Below are 20,450 nucleotides of genomic sequence, written 5' to 3' on the forward strand. Positions count from 1 at the left end.
AGGTACGAGAACATGAGCCGCTCCCAGAGGCTTCCTGTCCGTTAGAAGATCCACTTCCTGTTTACTGAATCTGAATTTAAATTCACAAATTTCATATTTCTAAACCTCATTTGTGGACAATGGGAGCCGATCTTCCTCACCTGGTTCCATCACTCTCCCTGTGAGTTCACGTCAAAACCAATGACTGGATCATCATGCGTATTATCAGAACTGCAATCATCGTTGTCGTTTTATAGATTGTTTTGTTGGGGGTGTTTTTTAATATAAACCCCTTTTAATCGCTTGATAGCATCAATTGGTGGTCCAGTGAGAAGGACAGCGGCCATCTCCCTCTAGAAACCCAACTCTGGATTAATCCTCATCAAACCTTTGAGGTAGAGCTGGTTCTCTTGATGAGGAAACATCGACTGAAGCTGCTGGCCTTCCTCGTCCTGCTGCTGATGGTCAACCTGCTCAGTGATCTCTTCCAGAGGAACATCGGCTCTGCAGAGAGGATGGATAAATATGGCCTCCATTAGGAACCAAATGAAATGTGTGAGCGGCTTGTGTTGAACCTCATTAGTCCAGCTTCGCTCTATAATCCGTTATTTAAATGAAGCGGCAGGTTTTTCCAGCAAAGCAACAGTTTAATAAAAGTGTTGCAGCCTCTTTGGCAGGTTTAGTTAAACTGGGGAGTTTTTCTTCTGCAGTCTCAATTTGGTCATGAATTATTTATGAAACATGCGTCCAGCAGGATGAATGAGGATAAAAGAGCATTTCTGCAGCTTCCTCTCACAAATGCTAATAACACAAACTGATTAGCATAAGCAGCATCCTCCTCGCCTCTCAGCCCATTATGAGAGTCAGAACAATCAGGTCTGGTCCTCCAGCCGCTGGAGCCGAGGTCGCTCCAGTTGATCTCACAGGGAGATGTTGCACCACCCCACCTGACCACATCATTGCCGTAAAAACCTCTCCAGCTCTCCACCAGCGAGGGAGACGCCAGGTCCAGTTCAGCCAGTACAGACACTGGACTCGGTCTTGTCTTAAAGATGCTCCGGCTTGTGGATGAAGGTTCCCTCCATGTGAGAAACACTCCTGAAGAATATTGGAAGTTTTAAGAAACCAAGACGAACCTCAGGTCCTTCAACGAGGCAGCACCAGTCCGGAAGAGCCACATGGACCCACAGAGACCTTTGGACCTGGGCCAGAGGACCAGCAGGACCCTCACCCTACCAGACCCGTGTCTCAGAACCAACCTGTCTGGGGTTAACAGGAAACAGCAGAGCCTACAAAGTTCTACTGGACCTTAGTCTGGTTCTGTGGAGCACTTCTGGACTTCAGGAACATCTCAGTGCCTGACCTTAGGTCGGAACCAGAGGTCCCCAACCCGGCCCTCCATGTTTCAGGTGTCTTCCTGCTGCTGCAGCCCCTGGAGGACAAAGGAGGTAATGCAGGTGTTCTAGAGTGGAGAACATCTATAGCAGGGGTCTCAAACTCCAGTCCTCGAGGGCCACAGTCCTGCAACTTTTAGATGAGCCTCTGCTACACCACCTGAATAGAATAATTAGGTCATTAAGGCTCTGGAGAACTGATCTAGACAAGCAGGAGGTCATTAAGTCATTTCATTCCAGTGTTCTGTACCTGTGGCACATCTAAAAACTGCAGGACTGCGGCCCTCGAGGACTGGAGTTTGAGACCCCTGATTTAAAGGGTTCACGGCTAACTTGAGCACCTCTGGTCTACACTACGGTGTCCCTCAGGACTCAAGCTTAGGTCCAATTTTCTTAACACTGCCGCTCTACGCTGATCACACTCGGCTCTTTACTCGCCAGATGACCTCTGACCCTCTGATGGACATTTTCCATATTAAGTCAAATTCTCTTTGTTTTTAGATTTCAGATCTGGGTTGAGACTCAAACTCAGGACAAAACAGCAGCGCTAACAACGGCCTCAATTAATTCACTCACCTGTGATGAGGTGATGGTTCTGGTGGTTCTGGTTCCAGCAGCAGAGGAAGAGGATCCAGCTGGATTGATGAAGAGGAGGCAGTCTTCATCGCTGCTGACTGCCGGCCAATCACAGCGCAGCAGCAGAGAGAGAGGGAGTGAGGAAGAGGAGGAAGGCTTTGGATGCTGAATCTTTTTATAGAAGCAGAAAGTTATTCAGCGGAGCTGGGAGCAGCTACAGGTGGAGGACGGACAGATGGACGGACGGAATGGACAGGACGGACCCAGAGACATGAGAGACAGGAAATAAAAACAGAAGAGGAGGAAGTGGCAGAGAGGAAGCTCTGAAACTGTGAGTTTGACTCTTCTTCTTTCACTGCGTTTTGTTGGTTCTCGTTCTACTGAAATGCTAAAATGTCGACTTTCATTCAATCAAAGCCAGAACCGGCTGGCACTGCAGCAGAACTTCATGAAGTTCTGACCCGGCCAACCATGTTAGAACCAGGAGGTCCAGACAGACAGAGGACTGTCTATGCCTCCAGGATTATTGTTGTCTTTTATGGATTATGGAAAATGTTTTTATTATTTGTTCTTATTTATTATCTTTAAGTTTTTAGTTTTATTGGCAAACGGCAGGAAACATAACTATGATTCCTCGAACGTCTGATGACAGACTGACTTTGAGATGGCCGGCCCGGGTTCTGTTAGCTGGTCCAAACTGGGTCGTCACCAGAACAACAATCCCAAACACAATAGAACCTTTAGAGCGTGCTGAAGGCCCAAGCTGCTGGAGGGGCCTAGTCAAAGTCCAGATATCAGCCTGGTTGAAATTATGGGGCATTCAGAAACCTCTGGAGTCGACCCGGTTCCAAAGCAGTGGGTCGGGGGGTTGGTCTCTGATTGGCCGGTTGGTTGGAGCTTTGGGTTCTGCTGTTTCCGTCTCTGCGGGGTTCAGGTCCTCGACCCATTTGTGAATCACAGACATTTTCTCTGCCTGATTTTTAATGTAAATTCATGTCATGCTGGAGGCTTTTATTGTGAAAGGATGACCTCCCCCAGCTCACCTCCTCTTCATCAGATTACAGCAGATGTGACAGATGTGCTCCTAATTTATATTAATGAAAAGATTATGGACTATAAACACACCTCAGTGTCATGTGACGTCATAACCTGATGACCTCATTGCTTCGTTATGTCACTTCCTGTTGCTGCACATAAGATCCATATCTGCCATGATGGTCCTGCTGATACCTGGAGAACACCTGCTGAGGCTCCGCCCCCGCTGTCTTCCATGCTCTGATTAGCATGATCACTTCACATGGAGGAAACCGCCTTCACGCCTGTTGCTATGGTTACTGACTCAACATGACTCTCCTCTTCGTCAGAGGAGACAAAGAGGAGGCGCTGCAACCCATCAGAGCCCCCAGCGCCAGGTGGGCTGCAGCACCTCCTACTTACCAAGTTTCATGAGACCCTCGGTGGACCGGCTGGTCCAGGTCAGAGGTTCTGACCCAGACGACACCACGAGGCGGTCCAGCTCTGCCCGTTCTTCCTTCAAACATGTCTCAAGGTATCCAGTCCCCTCATGCTGGTTCCCAAATGACTATAGTTCTCTAGACTTTGACTAGGCCATTCTATTGTTGCTCTGCTGCTGTGTTTGTTGTTGACCCAGTTTGGACCGAGCCTCAGCTGATGGACTCACATTGACTTCTTCAGCTACTCCCTGCAGCCAGACTGGTTCAGGGTCATGACGTCTGACCTGCTAACCTTCTGTGGGTGAAGCTTTGGGGTTTCTGGTCATTCCTCTGAGCCATTACTTTAATTGGGTGTCAGTGAGGTGAGCTCCCTTCCTCTATCATTCTCTTGTTAACCCTTCAACCCCTCTGACTCAATGTTCTCCAGATGAAAGCTACAGGCCAACCCTAACCCAGCTCTCCATCATGGAAAATGTGACACTTGGCAGCCCTGCAGGAGAGGCTCGCATGAGGGACTACAACTACCTGGCCCTGGTTCTTGGTGTCCTGTTGATCCTCATCATCATCCTGGGAAACGTTCTGGTGTGTCTGAGCGTGCTCACAGAGCGCTCTCTGAAGACCGCCACCAACTACTTCATCATCAGCCTGGCGGTAGCCGACCTGCTGCTGGCCGTGCTCGTGCTACCGCTCTACGTCTATTCTGAGGTCAGTCAGATGTTCTGGAGGTGGAGAGGTGATGATGTTCAAGATGAACCGACTGTAACTGTGAACTGTGACTGTTCGTAGTTCCTGGGAGGAACCTGGACTCTGAGTACCTCCATCTGTGATGCTCTGATGACCATGGATGTGATGCTCTGCACTGCCTCCATCTTGAACTTGTGTGCCATCAGCGTAGACCGGTAAGTTGCTCCTGGAACCTTCCAACCCATCGTCCTTCATGTTATGCAACATATTCTCTTATCTGAAGCAGGGTGACAGGGAGGAGCAAGGAAGGCCATGGGAGTGAAGGTTCAAGAAGAGATGCTTTAGCTCAAAGTTTGTCTCTTCCGATAGAGAGGTTGTCAGGTAACACCTACTGTGTTTTGGACTGTGTACCTGCAGACTACAGAGGGTGTCCAAGCTCACCTCAATACCTTCTACAAGTGACCAAATGAAAGCTGTTCTCACATTTTCAGGGCAAGTTTGAGCTCATTTGCTCTCCAGGTTAAACTCATTCAAGTCGGATCTCTGTCATTCGTTCTGGTTGAGGTGTCCATGGCCTAGTTCTCAAGGTGTGGTGGAAAGGAGAGAGTCTGTTTTGGAACCTGAGGGCCTAAACCCTAGAGTAACCCTGCCTGCTGTCTTCTGGTCCAAGGTTAGACTCTGCCCTATGTGAAGGAGTTCAGGTGTTTTGCTGTCTTGGTTCTGAGTGGCAGGACACTCAGGGTTTCTTCCACAGTAATGAAGGTGTTGTTCAAAGATGTAGTGGTGGAAACCTAAACTGAAAGGTGACACTCTGGTATCTTGTCTATCTAGTTCCTACCCTGACTCATCCTTACGGGATATGAAAGAGGCCAGAACCCAGGCCTCATTGACCAGACTAAATATCCCTTCTGGACTTGGAACACTTTGGGAACCTGCAAGCAGAGGTTAGAGAGTCTAAAGCTGTCCTCTGGATTCCCCTAACCTTGTACATATGGAAGAAGACGGACAGACAGATGGACGGATGGACTCTGGTTATGATTCGTGCATCAAACAGCTCAACTTTCATCTCTTCGGTCCTGATGCTGCTTCTATCCAGATACTGTTTGCTTCTAATTGCTTTCTTCTTTATAGACCTAATTAGCAGCTGCCTGGCACCAATCATCATTAACATTTTCAGACAGAAGCCTTCAGGTTTAATGGAAACATTTCCATTTAAATGGTCATCATCCTCTACAGCTCTTTTCTAGAAATTCATTATCCACAACAATGAAATTTAAAGCTTCGGCCATTAAACATGTTACTAGAGACATCACATTGATGCTCACGGGACAGAAAAATGGTCTTTTCTCATCCAATCTCCATGGTAATAAATGAAACTGCAGCTCGTTATGGAGATAACAGATTCTTTTCTGGTGCTCCAGTTTGATGAGTGAAAATGGGTCCAATTAACAACTTTCAAAGTGTTAAAAAATGTAATAAAACACCTCAGTGAATCAAAGATGGTTGAGACCACACATATATATTTTTAGGACCAAGGGTGAGAAGCTATATTTGAAGCCTAGCAGCTGAGCAGAGGACTGCACATGACTAGATGTTTCTGCAGCTCTTAAAAGAAGAGAGAGAACATATGAACCCATTCTGTCAGAGTTCAGAACATCTTATCAGTGTGATGAAAAGTTCAGTGCATCCAGTAAACTCTGTGTTGCTTTCTTTCATGGGATCTTCTAAACTTTAGTCTGAATTAAGTATGTCTGCTTATATTGCAGGTACATCGCCGTCGTAGTGCCCCTAAAATACAACAGAAATCAGTTCAGTGTTCGCCAACTGACACTCATCACCGCAACTTGGGTCCTATCTCTAGGCGTGGCCAGCCCAGTCATCTTTGGTCTGAACCAGGTGCCGGGTCGGGATCCGACGGTCTGCAAGCTGGAGGATGATTATTTTGTGGTGTACTCATCAGTCTGCTCCTTCTTCGTGCCTTGTCCAGTCATGCTCTTCCTCTATTACTGGATGTTCCGCGGCCTGCGACGTTGGAGCAGTCGGAGCCGGTCCCAGGCCCATCGGGTCGGCCGGAGAGGTCTTTCTTCTCATCTGGCCTTGGCTCTGCGTAGAGCTAAAGACACACCTGGTAGCCAGGAGAAGGTTGTTTATACAGTGCCTCCTATAAGCCCCACCTCTCCATCCATATTCTCCATGGCAACGCCATGTGCGACTCTGCTGACAGAGGAAAACCAGCACGGGGCAGTGATGGCAGCTGATAGCGACCCGGTGACCACTCAGATGGACAGTGTGTCGGACGGCGAGCCCACCGGAAGGTGGGAGGGAAGCAGTCGCAGAGAGAACGCCACTAAGAGAGGACGAAGGACCAGCAAGACCAGCCGGGTCAGTGGGAGGGAGCGCAAGGCCATGAAGGTTCTACCGGTCGTTGTTGGTGAGTACCAGAACCAGGACGGCTTCAAACTGAATCATAAAATCCTAGAACACATTTCCTATCAGGATGAACCAAATATGTTTGAAAAAAATTCTTTTTTTAAATGAATTTAAGTAGATTATTTTTAAAAACTGAAGAATCCACCCTTAAATACATCTTTATCATCCTGTTAAGTATAGCTTTGTTCTCATCACTCTATGGCCAGGCTGTTCTGCTCCACATGTTACGATGAGTTCATCTCTACCACCAAACATGTCTTCTGCAAGAAGTGAAGAGAAGGTCTCTGACCTTAGAGCCTAAAGGGCTGAAGACGACCAGGCAGCAGCTGCAGGACCACAGGAGGTTTGCCTCATTGTGCGGCTTGATATCTTCTCCAGAGTGACAACGATCACATGTGAAGCAGCAGCAGAGCTCCAGCTAACGAGCCGGGGTTGCCTCATTCATCTGAAAAGAATCTGAGTTCAGTTTTGGGACGATCAACAGCAGGGTCATAATTAAGAGTTAATGCAGACAGACATCTGAGAGCAGCTTCCACAGACAGCCTCCTGAAACTGGGTCCATACTGGGACAAGGATCCCAGCAGCACATCGACAACAGAGCAAGGCATTCTCATGGTGTTGGACTTCATTCATTTCTGGCTCTGTGCTCCACCAAGTCCGTTTACCAGTTTCAGGACCCAACCAGAACCCCTCGGTGTAAATTCCCTTGAGAAATAATGAGACTGGTTATATAGAAACAGGCTTTAATGCCGAAAAATGATCAAATCTTACATGCTATAAATCTCATCCAAATGGATCAGAACCAGAGTTACATTCCCCATCCAGCACCGGGCCACTGAGCTCAGCTGATGGACGGAAGACTGGAGAGTTTAGCTTTTTATTCTTCTCTGCAGTCTGTTCCCTCCCTAAAGGCCAGTTTAGTCAGTTTCAGTCTGTTTATGTGCGACCCCCAGCAGTCACACATAAGGATGGTTATGTGAGCTGAAGCGTGTGTGTGTAAGCAGATAAAAGAGGCTAAAAGTGATACAGGAAAAGACAGAATCCATAACAATGGTCCAGTCAAAGTCCAGGTCTTAAAGACCTGAAGATGACCTGGGATGAACCTTAGATGTCAGCATCAGCTTGTTTAAAAGCCTTTCAGACGCCCAGCCAGGTTCAGGGAGCAGACTGGAGTCAGTGGACCTGGCCTGGGTGAAGCATGGAGATCTGACCTGTCAGAATAATAGATTCAGAGCCAGACAAGTGTATTTAAACCCACTGATGATACTTTGTTTCTCTGTGTGTTAGTTGACCACAATGCCTCCCAAAATGGGACAGAACAGTTTCTCCCTGAGAATGACAACAGGACACCAACTGATCTTCAGTTGAGCTGTAGCTTCTGTAAAAATAGAAACTGTTGGAGCTCCTTGGTGTGGAACCAGCTTCACACCAAGGAGCATAAAATTCACATCTTCCTCTGAAGCTGCATCAAGCGCCTGCAGTTTTGCTCCTCTGTGACTGATGCCAGACTGTCTTTGTATTTCAGGCGTGTTCCTGGCCTGCTGGACGCCCTTCTTCACCGTCCATGTCACCAAGGTGTTATGCCGTTCCTGTAACATCGGCCCCACTCTTATTTCTGTGGTCACATGGCTAGGTTATGTCAACAGTGCTGTTAACCCAATAATCTACACGATCTTCAATGCAGAGTTCAGGAACGTCTTTCACAGGCTGCTCTGCTGCCGGACGTGACGCTTTAAGCGTCGACTATGAACTCAAACGTTCTCCAGAACATCCAGAAGTCGCCTGCTTGGAGTCTGAATCCTCTGAAGTCAAACAGTCTCTTCTTTTAGAGTTCTTTTAGTGTGTTTCTTAGAGCTGCCCAGAGGATCAGATATTGGACAGACGTTTCTAGGTATCTGAGTGGTTCCATGTTTTTACTCTGTTCCAGATCAGGGTGGACATCTTTTTGCTGCAGACAAACAGAAATCTGAATGTTTGATGAAGGTTTTGTAACTTGCACCTGCTGAATCTGTGAAATGGGTATGATGGGATGCAACTGAAACTGATGTTCTCCTTCTGGACAACTAAAACAATAAAGAAGTGAAGAACAAAACTAACTACAGCTAAATGTCTTCTGGGTTTGGAGGCCAGTTGGCTCCATCCTAAAGCAAACCAACACAGAGGATTGAAGAAGGCCTGGTTATATCTGTTGTTCAGATATAACCAGGTAAAGGTAAAGTACCTGTTGTTCAGGTAAAGTAAAACTTCCTGTCTGGTCCAAAGACTCTTCTTTAAGAGTCCTCTTTGCCTGTCCTCATCTCGACTTAGGGCAGGACCAGAGTCAGACACAACAGCAGGTGTGAAGATCATGTTTTGCAGAGAGAAGTTCTGTTGCTGGTTCCGGATAAGCCTGTTTCCTCTGTGCTGCTCTGGAGCACAAGGCTTTCTGTTGAGATGAATCACATTCCCAGGCCTGGAATCCGTTTCAGTCCCTCCATGATCCACTGTGGAATAACACGTCTTGGGGGCAGAACATCCCAAACCCACTCCTTTGTTCTGAGTCACGAGCCGCGAAGCGCCTGGAACGGATCTGAGGTCAGCAGAACCTGAGACTTCGTCCTGAGAGGCGGATTAAAGGTCAGAGCAGCAGGACAAAGACTCAGCTGAGACAGCAAAATGTCATCTGGACAAGTTAACCTTTAACTGTATGAGGAGGCAGAACCTGTTGACAGAACCACAACCAGAACCTCTTTCTGCTTCAGAGTCGAAAGATTTCAAAATCAGCATCTGGGATCCGAGTCGCTCCTGGTTCAGTGGGTCCACCTCTGGTTCTGGAAACCAACTGGCTGTGGAGGTGCAGAGGTCTCCAGCGCCCTGGTTCCTAGGATATAGGCAGGCGGCTGAAATGTCTTACTGCAGGGCTTTTCAATGTGTGGGGGATGCCCCCAGGGGCAACAGGGCTCTTTGTAGGGAAAAAAACTATGAGCGTTTACCTAATTTCACCAAGACTATGCTGGACACTAAATGTGCAGGTTTTTAGTATCTAAAGCTACAGTGAGTGAGGAAGCAGAGTCTGGGTCAAGCAAAAATGAAAACAAGGAAGTATAACCAGAAATATTTACAGAAAATCTTTGGGGACCCCCTGATAATCTTAAATATTTTCATTTGCAAATCTTTGGGTGTTTGGATCAGCTATTTCAATTTGATATATCAAATAACTGATGGGCACAGTGGTATTTCAGTATTAACATGAGGGTTAGTGGACTAACAGAAAATATGCCATATCATTTAAACAAAATTTGATAGGGTGCAGAAATGTAGGCACCCTTGTTATGTTGTTGATTTTAATGTTTTATCTACTTATCACTCATTTATTGGAACAAAAATTGATTTGGAAAGCTCATTAAGATTTGAACTTCATAGACAGGTGTATACAATCATGAGAAAAAGTACTTAAGGTGGCCAGTTGTTCTCCTCTTTGCATCTCCTGTGAAGACTGTCAAAACAAATGTCACATGACCTGAAAACAAAGATCAACACTATGATTTAGAGGAAGGATGCAAAAAGTAATTGCTGTCAGTTTCCACTGTAAGGATTAAGACCACTGGCACCGTTCTAGTTAAGCTCAGATGTGGCAGGTCAAGAAAAATATCAGAGGCAGAGAAGAAGAATGGTAAGAACAGGCCACAGACATACGACCTCATCTTGCTGCAGATGGTGTCACTGTGCATCGTTCATCAATTCAGTGCATTTTGAACAAGAAGAGGCTGCGAGGGAGAGTGATGTGGCAGAAGCCTTTTCTGCAAGCACGCCACAACCAAGCCAGCTACATTTTGGGATAAGGTGCTGCAGACGGATGCATGGCGCCAGAAACACAGCATTCCAAAAACACTTGCTGCCCACTGTAAAATTAGGTGGAGCTCCCATCATGCTTTGGAGCTGTGTAGTCAATGCCAGAACTGGGAATCTTGTTAAAGTTGAGAGACACATGAATTCCACTCAATACCAGCAGATTATTGAGAATAATGTTCAAGAATCAGTTACAAAGTTATGCTGGTGATGGATATTTTAACCAGACAATGATCCAAATCCACTCAGGCATTCATGCAGAGGAACAAAAACTGTTGTGCAGAGGCCATCCCAGACAGAATATCATCTCCATCTGTGGGATAATTTGAAGCGGGCTGTCCATGCTGGGCGGCATTCAAACCCAACTGAAGTGAAATTTAGTAAGGAGGAATGGTCCAAAGTGAACAGGAAGAATCTAGAGGCAGTTATTTTTGCAAAGGAGCGTCTACTAAATATTAATGTGATTTTTCTGTTGAGGTACCCCTCAAATCTTTTCTTCATGCTTGTTGCACATTTTCTATTGAATCCAATAAACTTCATTGTCCTGGTGGAATATAACTGAAATAGCTGACCCAAACACTTTTGAAAATGAAAATATTTAAGACTTTAAAGTATTACTTTTTCATAAGACTGTAAATTCAGGCTAATCAGCAGAAGCAGGAGAACCCCCATAGGCCTGTTGGGCCGCTGTGGTCCAATCAGAGCAGGCCGCCTTCATGTGACCAGAACCAGCCAACCAGTGTAACAGCAGAACTTGGTGGAGTTTTTCCTTCCACCAACATCCAATAATCAAACCCACATAGTTTTTGGGATTTCACTTCCAGAATGAGTTTAATTACGTAGTGAAAGAGTCGAGCTGAGCTGATAATCAGCTGACAGCGAGGCGCTGCAGCAGCAGGTGGAACTAACAGGCTCCTGCTGCCCTACTTATCCTGCTTACTAATGCTGCATAAGCTCTCTAATGCTGCCTCACACACTCTCTGACACACACACACACACACTTCTGTGACACAGCTAGCTCCTTCCAGCTCTGGAGCCAAAGCATGAAGACATGAATCTGTGACAAATCAGGTCCGCAGCCAGCGAGGCCGAGACAGCAGCCAACCGTAGGCCAGCCGGACGGAGAGGTGAGAATTTTACTTTATGGCCATGTGAGGCTTTACTGGACTGGTACTGGTTCCTGCTGGTTCAGCCAGTACCTGCTGGTTCTGGTTCTACCAGCTCATTCAGCACTCAACCTACTGGGTTCATGTTCTACTGCAGCCATTTGGAACCTATTTTCTCTCCATTTGACTCTAAATCAGCTGAACTAAATTATTTATGCTAAATGTCAAAATAATGAGAAAAGTTTGTTTTATTTTCAACAGTCACTAAAAACCTCCAATATTGCATAATCACATGTCTGTTATTGTTTTATCTTTATTGAAGTTCATCTCTTGCTTATCAAGAACCAAAGACGAAAATGATTCTCCATCTTTTATTGTTCCATTAATTTAGTGAACAGCTTCATATCTAATAGTCCACAATAAAGCAGCTGAGGATTTCATTCTAATTTCTACAATATATTTGTAATTTGGTCAGTGTCTAGAATCTTAAATTATGAATCTGTGATTTCCGCTCCTGCTGGGCTTTAAGTAGGCCAGTGATGTGACACAGAGGTCTACGTCCAGGCTGGACTGAAGTCGATTCCCTGGGTGACAACAGAGACAGTCAAAGGGTGGCATCACCATGACGACCATGACAAAACTGCCTGCATCTGCTTCCTGTCCTACCATCACAAACATAAGCTCCCTGGGACAGGAACAGATGTCATCAGATCAGTAAGTGACCCTCCTGGCGGGTCAGCAGGTCCCCTCATGTCCTCTGGCAGGTTTGGTGGAGGACGTATGATGCTGTGGGCCTGTTTCTCTGAGAGCACGGATTTAAAATACCAGATTTAAAATAAAACTCTGGCTTTTCAGCCAGAAAACAAAAAGGTGGACTATACATAGGTCAAAGGTCATAAATAGAGAAGTGGTTCAGCAGACACTAAAGGGACCTGAACCGCAGTCCAGAGTCCAAGACATCCGTTTAATTTCAGGCTGTTCAATAGATCTGAAGTTCCATGGAGGGAACAATTCCCAACACGAACCTGCAGCAGCTGCCTCGGCCCTGGAGCCAGGCAGCAGCAGCTGACATGGACTCACCAACCTGACTCACCTGGAGTACAAGCAGAGGTTGCTGATGACCAGATGTGGCCTGAAGGGGTGGACAGACGGGACCAGGTGCTGCTATGTTCCCCAGTATGAACTGGGAGCAGAACGTCTCCAGCAGGACGAACCAGCGGCCGCTGCTGGTGATCAGGTCCGTCCTTCAGGATGGACAGGAGTTAAAGGACTAAACAGCTGTTTGTATCAGTGGAGTGAAAACAGGGACAATCACTCTGCCTCACCCTGCACAGTTAAAGCAGGAGACGCTTAGCTGGTTCTACTGGTTCCTGCTGGTCCTGAAGGGACTTTAACTTCTGGAATGTGAAGCAGCTCCTGCAATGAAGGACTTAGTGGAGAGAAATCCTTTCTAAGGAATGTGGTTAGCTGAAAGCTGTGAGCGAACTCTCCTTTGTGGTCAGTGAATGCCTCGCTGCTGCAGCAGACGGAACTGAGCAGCAGAGGTTCTGCAGCGCATGCTGAAGCTCACGGCTTGTGATGAAGACGAGCAGAGCGCCCCGACTCGTCTCCAGTTTACTCACGTTCTCATTAACGAGCGTGACTCAGGCAGCTTTGACCTCCTGCCGTCCCCACCGCAGGACACCACTGACCCGCTGAAACACAGCAGATCTGAACATGCAGGACAATCCTGGAGAAGAAAAACATTCTGTCAAGCTGAGGTCTGGACTTTGACTATTCCATTCTGCTGTAGATCACACTTCTATTGATGACCCGGTTTGGACCAAGCTTCAGAGGTTGGACAGATGGACTCACATCGACTCGAGGATTCTGGTCAGAAGGTTTGTCCTTCCTGGCTAACCTCAGTCCGGCAGCCATCTTGTTTCTAGAGAGATGAGGCTTTTTCAGGGTCGTGACCAGTAGTGGTCTTGTTCTCTCTACAGGATGAGACCTGTTCCTGTCATTTCTCTGACCTCTGCTCCTGCTCTGACCTTGGGATGAATCTGCTGGACACCTAAGATGTTTTCCTGTTGGGAATAATCTTGGGACTCCAAATAGTGTGGAGATTACCTTTGACCCTTCCTGGGTTTATAAGAAGTGTCATGGCTGTCTTAAGGCGTGCATATCTTAGATCATCATTTTAACACCATAAATAAAGTCAGGAATGAACCTTAATCCAGAATAGGATTTTTTATGTTCCAGAGAACAACTTGCTCCTTTTCTAGAGCTGCTGATACAGACGATGATCTGTTGATGTAAAGGTCATTTTATTTATATAGCACATTTTCAGCAACAAGGCAATACAAAGTGCTATACAGGATTTAAAAGGAAATACAAACAAAGGAAAGACTTGCATCTCTGTCCACACAATCCAAACAGTCTGAGTGTTCGCTAGTTCAGCCAAGTCCGTCACAAATTTGTAGATAAGTTAGGTATCCGCAAGCTCCAAACAGCAGAAATCCGGTTATCATGAATAAATCAAGGGTGAATCCCGCCGGGTGTGTCCCGGCAGGACAAGAGGGCTCTCCTGCGCCCAGTCTTCTCATCGAGAAAATTTGATCAATTGCATTGAGAGACCGGTTGACCAGACCCTAATTTGTAGATTTGGAGGATGTGCAAAGAAAGGCTCCAAAAATATAGAAAAAGACAAAAACAGAGCAAGCAGGGCAGGGATGGAGCAGAGGAAAAAAGCGTCCGCCTTCACTCAGAGCAAGAGAGTTAAAAAAAAGTGTGTTTTAGAGTCGAGCTTCATCTGCTGGAACCCAGATATTCTGATCCAATGGCTTCTTTCGTAAACAGGTAAAGGAAGAAAATGTCATGGATGTTCTGTCTGCTGCTGTGGCAGCTTGTTCTCAGAGTTTCCTGCCATGTTGCTACAGGTAAGAACATTTACTACATCGTTAGTCATGGGTGTTGCTTCAGTACATCAACTGCTGGTTCTGTTTGGTCCTTAGCTAGTCTGTGTACGGCTGGCTCCAACATCTTTGCGTCTGTCAGGGAGAACAGTCCAGTGGGTCAGTTCATCTCACACATCAGCATCAGATCTGACCCAAGAGCCAACACCGTGCGTCTGTGCCTGACCGGACCGAATGCCAACTGGTTCTACTTAGAAGGTCGAACCATCAGACTCAACTCGTCTGCATCCAGAGTCCTGGACCGAGAGGTACGGCTCAGACGCCCCTAAAACACCGTCCAGCATGTCTGATTAACCAAAGCGTCTTTGTTTCTCAGGTTCTGGGTCCGTTTCTGATCGCCGAGCTCACCTGTTATGAGGACGATATCAAACAAGTAAGTTCAGAGAACACGACCAGAATACACACACCAGTCAGTCCAGTAAGACAATGTAAACTGGTTTCAGAGCCACTACAGGATTCTCGTGGAGATTCTGAATGAAAATGACAACAAACCAAAGTTCCTGGAGGAGACCATCCAACCGTTCATCATCAGCGAGGTGAAACATCTCAACAAATGGATTTCAGGAGAACCTGTATGATCCGACAGATTGTCCTGTCCAGGAACCACTTACATGTCACTCCTTCATTCTTCTGCAGGTTGCAGCAGTAAACTCTGTGGTTTTCACTGTGAAGGCTGTCGACTCAGATGGAGATATGATCAGCTACATCATCGACCAATCCTCGGTAGGATCCCCATCTACTTCTGGCCCATTCAGCATCAAAGTTTCAGGATTCATTCTGCAAAGCAAACCTTTGTCAGGAAAGTTGCATCACCTGTTGTCTGTTACCTGCAGGAAGATGCATGGTTCTTCAGGATCGACTTGCCCAACAGTGGGAAAGTGGTGCTGAGCAAACCTCTGGACTATGAAAGCAGAACTCGGCTACAGATCATCATGTGGGCCCAGGTGAAATTTCAGTTGTAAACAGGTCTAGGAAGAGTCCAACGTTACAAATTGCACTACATGAAGAAGAAATTCAGATGATTTGACGTCATTATAGTCAAAGTGTCAATGTGTAGTCAATATGATGATGAGAGTCCGTGGGCGGTTCTGTTTGAAGGAATCAAACACTGAGGAGAAGTTCAACATCTCCACTGTCCTCACCATCAACATTGAGGATGTTGACGACCAGTATCCTCACTTCCTGCCCTGCACACCTGTGTCCCCAGGAGTCCCGATCTGCATGAACCCAATCTACACAGCCAACATCACACAAAAACACCAGGTAAACAGCAGCAACAGGTGCAGCCAAAACACCGGTTCTGGTAAAGGAATGACTGTTGGTCTATGAAGACCAGAACAGAACCCGGCCGTTTTATTGATTGGGATGTGATGTTTAAACCAAAGCACCGACAGAGGAGAGAAAGATCCGGTGATGTCCCCTATCAAGGTTTCCGAGGAGGAGAACCAGAACTCCCTGCAGATTAGGGCCCACCAGGAGGTTCTGGAGAGGAAAGGAAGGCCTCAGTTTTAGCCTTGCAACATGATTGGACAAACCAGATATTGTCAGGTAGACAGATGGGTGGGGTCGTTTTACAGCAGACACCATTTTAAACATTTGTTTTCTTTGAGCACATTTGGAGCCTAAGAGGAGAACCTGTGACAGAAAGATCACAGGCGGAAATTTTATTTTGGTTTAGCTGCCAACACAGCCTGAGTTTCCAGGTGTGCCAATTTCCCCTTTCAGGACTCGGTTCTGGAGTTTTCTCCTGGTCCAATCAGAGCCAGGGATGGCGATCGAGGCATCAATGCTCCTCTCATGTATACGATCCTGTCAGGTGAGCAGAAGTCTGCGTTATTATCTCAACATGACAGCTCTGAAAAGCTGACCAGCAGTGACCAAGTGTGTTTTGGAGCCCACAGGTGACAATCATGACAGGTTTGTGATGGACAACAGGACAGGTGAGATCAGGCTAACCAGAGCTGTAGACGAGCGTCAGCCAGGAGCAAACTTCACGCTCATCGTCATGGTAACAGCAGCACTTCCTTCACTTTTTGTTCCAGTCTCCCTATCGTGTTTCTGATCAGGCCGTTTCCGCTGCTGTCCAGGTGTGTCAGGTAGAGGACCGGTTAAAGTACAGCGTGGCCACAGTTGTGGTCAGGGTTCTCAGTGAGAACTCCTTCCCGCCAGTCTTTAACACAACCACCTTCAAAGGCTTCATCATCCAGAGCTCAAGCCCCGCCTCCATCGTTTCCACCTATGGGAACCAGGTGTTGCAGGTCCAGGTATCTGACCAGGATTTCTCTGATGTAAGAAAGCATATAGGCCCTCCTGTACTCTCACCTTAGTCCCACCTGTCCACTCATCACTGCTGTCCAAAAGCAGGGAGTGAACCCAAACATCCGGTTCTTCCTCCATCCGCCATCCCGACTGTACCAGGTGACCCAGGAGGGGGTTCTGATCGCCCGGACGGACCAGCTGAGGGCCTTTGACAGACACATTCTGCAGGCGAGTTCGATCACACCTGAACTGATGTTAGAAAACCCAGTGAGGTGTGATGTTTGGTCCATCTCCTGGTTCTCATGTGGAGGCAGAAAGTCAAACAGCAGAAGCAGCAGGAGACTAAAAGCTTCCCAGCGTGAATCCACTCCAGCTCCACCTGCAGGACAATCAGCACACTTTTATCTCTGGAGGACAGTCAGTCACATGGGCTGCAGGTTGAAAACATCACAGAACACTGCAGAGAACTCCACAACGTCTCCCAGTCCGTCCTCGGGTTCTGGAGGAAACCGACCCGATCAGAACCAAAGTTCTGTGGAGGGAAAACCTCTCCGTGGAGGAATGTTTCTGCAGTTACAGCTCAGAAAACTAAGGGAGCCCCTGTGGAGAAACTCAGAACCCAAACCAGATCCTGGTTCTGACCAGAACCAGAACCGGGTCGGTATATTTGTCTGACATGGATTCAAACTCTGATAACTTCATTGACTACCGTTGACAGGCGGATAAACGCTCCGTTGGTCCAACAGAACCAGGATCTGGTTCCACCTGATCAGAACCAGCACAGCATCTAAACAGGTTAACAAGCTGAATTATGGATCTTTGTCAGAACCACTCCAATCAATCAATCAATCAAATTTTATGTGTATAGCACATTTCAGCAGCAAGGCATTTCAAAGTGCTTTACATCATTACAAACACAGAAACACAAAGCAAGATAGAATCAACAATCAGAACCTTTTGCCTCGACCCATTTCCCTCCAGGTTTATAAATCAGTTTTTATCTGAGTTGCTCCTGAAACATTACAATAATAATGAAGGAAACCTGATAGAGACGAGGCAGCAGCTGGTCTCTCTGCTGCTCAGCTCTGCCTGAAATATTCTGAACCGTGTTGTTGGACTGGCAACTTTTTCCACGAGCTTTAGATAAAGGAATCTGATCAAATTTCACTTTCTTCTGATACAAAACTGTCAAGTTCTCTTCTCTTTCCTTTGAGCTCCTCTACTAAACGGTGCTGAATCGAACCACGCTCCTCGCCTCGACCTGCTGAGCTTTTAGTTTCTCTGTTCTGGAGCTCACACGTTCTCACACGGTTAATGCTCTGAATGTTGACTTCCAGGTTGTTGCCAGGGATGAAGAATCAGGAGAAGAAGCTTCAGCTTCAGTGGACATTGAAGTCCTGCAACGAGGACAGGCAGGTGAGAACAGTCTGGGAGCCTGCCGGTGTGCTTACTCACTGGCGTTCTGGTGCAACTTGTTCTGTTGGTGTCTCATGGTGCGTTTACTGACACGTTCCTTCTGTTCCAGTGCCTCATGGTGCGTTCACAGAGCAACAGCTATTTGGGGATGTGGACAGCAGGTTGGCAGGAGGAATCGCAGCGCTGATTCTGCTGACATTTCTGTCAGCCTTCCTGTTTCTGCTGCTTCGATTCGTGCGAAGGCGCCGGCCGCAGGAAGCTGATGTCCTGCCAGCCACCACAACCTTACAGCACCATAAGGTGAAGATCAAATAACCGAGTTCTACTGAATTCACTGAGATATTTTTGTTTCGAAGAGCTTTGGGAACAAAGCTGGTTGTCCTGACAGCAAAGAGCTGTGGAAAAGCGGCTGCAGCGTCAGGGAGCAGAAGACGACACATTTCCTGAAGAGGAAGTGAAACCAGACGAAGCTGACAGTCCAACCTTCACACCAGATGTTTACATGATGGTTGTAAATGGGAAATGGCCGGTACTTGTAAAGCACTTTGTCAAGTCCAGAGGACTCCAAAGCGCTTCACACTACAGTCAGTCATTCACTATTTGATGGTGGAAAGCTACTGGATGGTAGCCACAGCTGCTCTGGGCCAGCCTGACAGAAGCAAGGCTGCAATACAACAACGACACCTATTGGGCCCTGCTCACCCATCAGCAGGCAAGATGGGTGAACATCATCAAATCACCGACGCACTGACTACCGGGCAAACTCCTATCACCATCACCCCGTGAGGAACCTCAGAACCCTGGTCCGCCAGATTCTGTTGGGTTCTGTTGGACCATCTTAAATGATCTAACAGAACCATTTAAGATGAATGATCTGCAGCAGCTGATTGGCAAACAAACATTGACTATGAAAAAGATTCAGAACCTTTAGAAGATCCGGGAGTACCATAAAACAGACGATGGAGACGTCTCTGAACCACTGCTCCAGTCTACAAGAGGGTCAGCAAACGGTTCTGATCAACCTAGTGTTAACGGTGAAAACCGACCCACACCGATTTTGGTACCACAGACCCGCTAACTGCTGAGCACCAACACTGGAGTCTGGGTGTTGGAGAGGTCAAAGGTCAGCTTTGGGTTCCCCTTTTCCTCTTCAGCTTCCATTCATCCTCCAACCAGGAGGATGATGCACCACTGATGACTTCATCTGCAGAATGTCCCAGCTGTAGGGAGATATCTCCCTTCATTTGAGGACATGATGGTACCCTGTAGCCATGATGTCCCCAGCAGGAGGATGCTGGTGATGTTTCTTCGTCCTCAGACTGATCCTCTGCGGTTCTTCTCTAACCTTCAGGTGAGTTCCAGGTCTCCAGGCTTCATGGACGAGGCTCTCCGTCGCCAAGCCTCCTTGCGGTCAGGCAGCTTCCACGGCAGACAGGGTCTCTACATCCGTAGGCAGTCTCTTCCTCCTCCAACTTCCTCCTCCTCAGCAGCAGACAGCAGGTCCAGACCTCAGTCTCCATCCTCGGAGGTCTCTCTCAGCGATCCGGCAGGCCGCTGCCGCTTCCAGACGGATATGTTCGTCGTGGTAGAGAAACCTGCAGGTGTGGCGTCCGGCTGGGCGAGGTCACCTGACGTCACTGCAGGCCTGCAGGTCCATGCTGGGATGCCCCAGAGTGACGAGGACATTAACATTGACCAATCAAAGGAGGACACTTGAAAGATTGTTCCAGTCAATCACAGATTAAGACTGCCTGGGACACGCAATGTGTGATTGATGGGCAGATTTAAACTCATACTCTCTTTGTTTTTAGTACTTTGAATGAAAAATGCCTTCAGAAATTACTTATGAATAAAAACATGTTTAATTTATGTGTAAAAAAACATTGTGGTACAAAAACAGGAAGATTTTCCCCTGAGACTTTAACTGTACCTGCAGTAGTGAGCAGAGCGACCACCAGGGGACCCAAGCGAGCTGGCTCTGTGCCCTGCATCCTGAGGTGGAGACAAACGCAAATAACAGAATGAAATCCTGTTTCCTTTTTCCATCTGTATGGTTCTGATTGGATCTTCTGAGAAGTTCTGCTGATTAAATCTCCCTGGTGACACTAGGAACCAAAGGTCTGGCCCTCGTTTCAGATGGGAATAAAAACATCAGTTGAACTCCAAATGAACTTTGTTCATGTTTCTACTGGATCTTCATGAATCTGATCAGTAGCCAGAAAAACATAAATATTTTAAAAGTAATAAAAGATGAAGTGTTTTTTTGACCCAAAGTGTAAAAGATTTATAAAATATAAAAGTGAAGCTTTCATATTTCATTTTTTTAATTAGTTAAGTAGATCTTCAAAACACAAGATTAGAAGCAACATG

The 20,450-nt window shown here is 46.9% G+C and overlaps 3 protein-coding genes across 10 annotated transcripts in view; 2 read left to right on the top strand and 1 right to left on the bottom strand.

Moving 5' to 3' along the window:
• The window catches only part of LOC114161221 (coiled-coil domain-containing protein 136), a 34,514-nt gene that overhangs the window by 12,893 nt on the left and 1,171 nt on the right, over window positions 1-20,450 (bottom strand). Inside the window, exons 2-4 of one of the 4 annotated variants that reach the window (XM_028044401.1) lie at window positions 20,011-20,072; window positions 12,777-13,180; window positions 12,545-12,695 (exon numbers count right to left, since the gene is read on the bottom strand). The gene's annotated coding sequence lies outside the window, so the exon portion shown is untranslated. Of the gene's footprint in view, window positions 1-367; window positions 484-1,949; window positions 2,080-12,544; window positions 12,696-12,776; window positions 13,181-20,010; window positions 20,073-20,450 lie in introns of those variants that run through there. The other 3 variants (XM_028044400.1, XM_028044403.1, XM_028044404.1) reach the window with 3 other exon arrangements.
• drd4-rs (dopamine receptor D4 related sequence) lies at window positions 2,175-8,613 on the top strand. Its single transcript, XM_028044409.1, has 5 exons — window positions 2,175-2,280; window positions 3,831-4,108; window positions 4,190-4,302; window positions 5,854-6,518; window positions 8,043-8,613. The coding sequence occupies exons 2-5, from the start codon at window positions 3,869-3,871 to the stop codon at window positions 8,243-8,245; spliced, it is 1,221 nt and encodes a 406-aa protein (XP_027900210.1). The 5' UTR covers window positions 2,175-2,280; window positions 3,831-3,868; the 3' UTR covers window positions 8,246-8,613.
• On the top strand, window positions 8,730-20,247 carry cdhr5-rs (cadherin-related family member 5, related sequence). Of its 5 annotated transcripts, XM_028044395.1 has the most exons (15): window positions 8,730-11,472; window positions 14,290-14,369; window positions 14,445-14,653; window positions 14,722-14,778; window positions 14,849-14,941; window positions 15,042-15,128; window positions 15,239-15,349; window positions 15,504-15,668; window positions 16,131-16,221; window positions 16,307-16,413; window positions 16,493-16,693; window positions 16,770-16,892; window positions 18,002-18,080; window positions 18,190-18,380; window positions 19,432-20,247. In XM_028044395.1, the coding sequence occupies exons 2-15, from the start codon at window positions 14,303-14,305 to the stop codon at window positions 19,795-19,797; spliced, it is 1,947 nt and encodes a 648-aa protein (XP_027900196.1). In that variant the 5' UTR covers window positions 8,730-11,472; window positions 14,290-14,302; the 3' UTR covers window positions 19,798-20,247. The 5 variants fall into 5 exon arrangements, with proteins under 5 accessions (XP_027900196.1, XP_027900193.1, XP_027900195.1 ...); XM_028044392.1 differs by having other exon boundaries at window positions 14,290-14,653; XM_028044394.1 differs by lacking the exon at window positions 8,730-11,472 and having other exon boundaries at window positions 13,187-14,369.

Source organism: Xiphophorus couchianus, chromosome 17, assembly GCF_001444195.1.
Source record: "Xiphophorus couchianus chromosome 17, X_couchianus-1.0, whole genome shotgun sequence".
Classification (NCBI taxonomy): domain Eukaryota; kingdom Metazoa; phylum Chordata; class Actinopteri; order Cyprinodontiformes; family Poeciliidae; genus Xiphophorus; species Xiphophorus couchianus.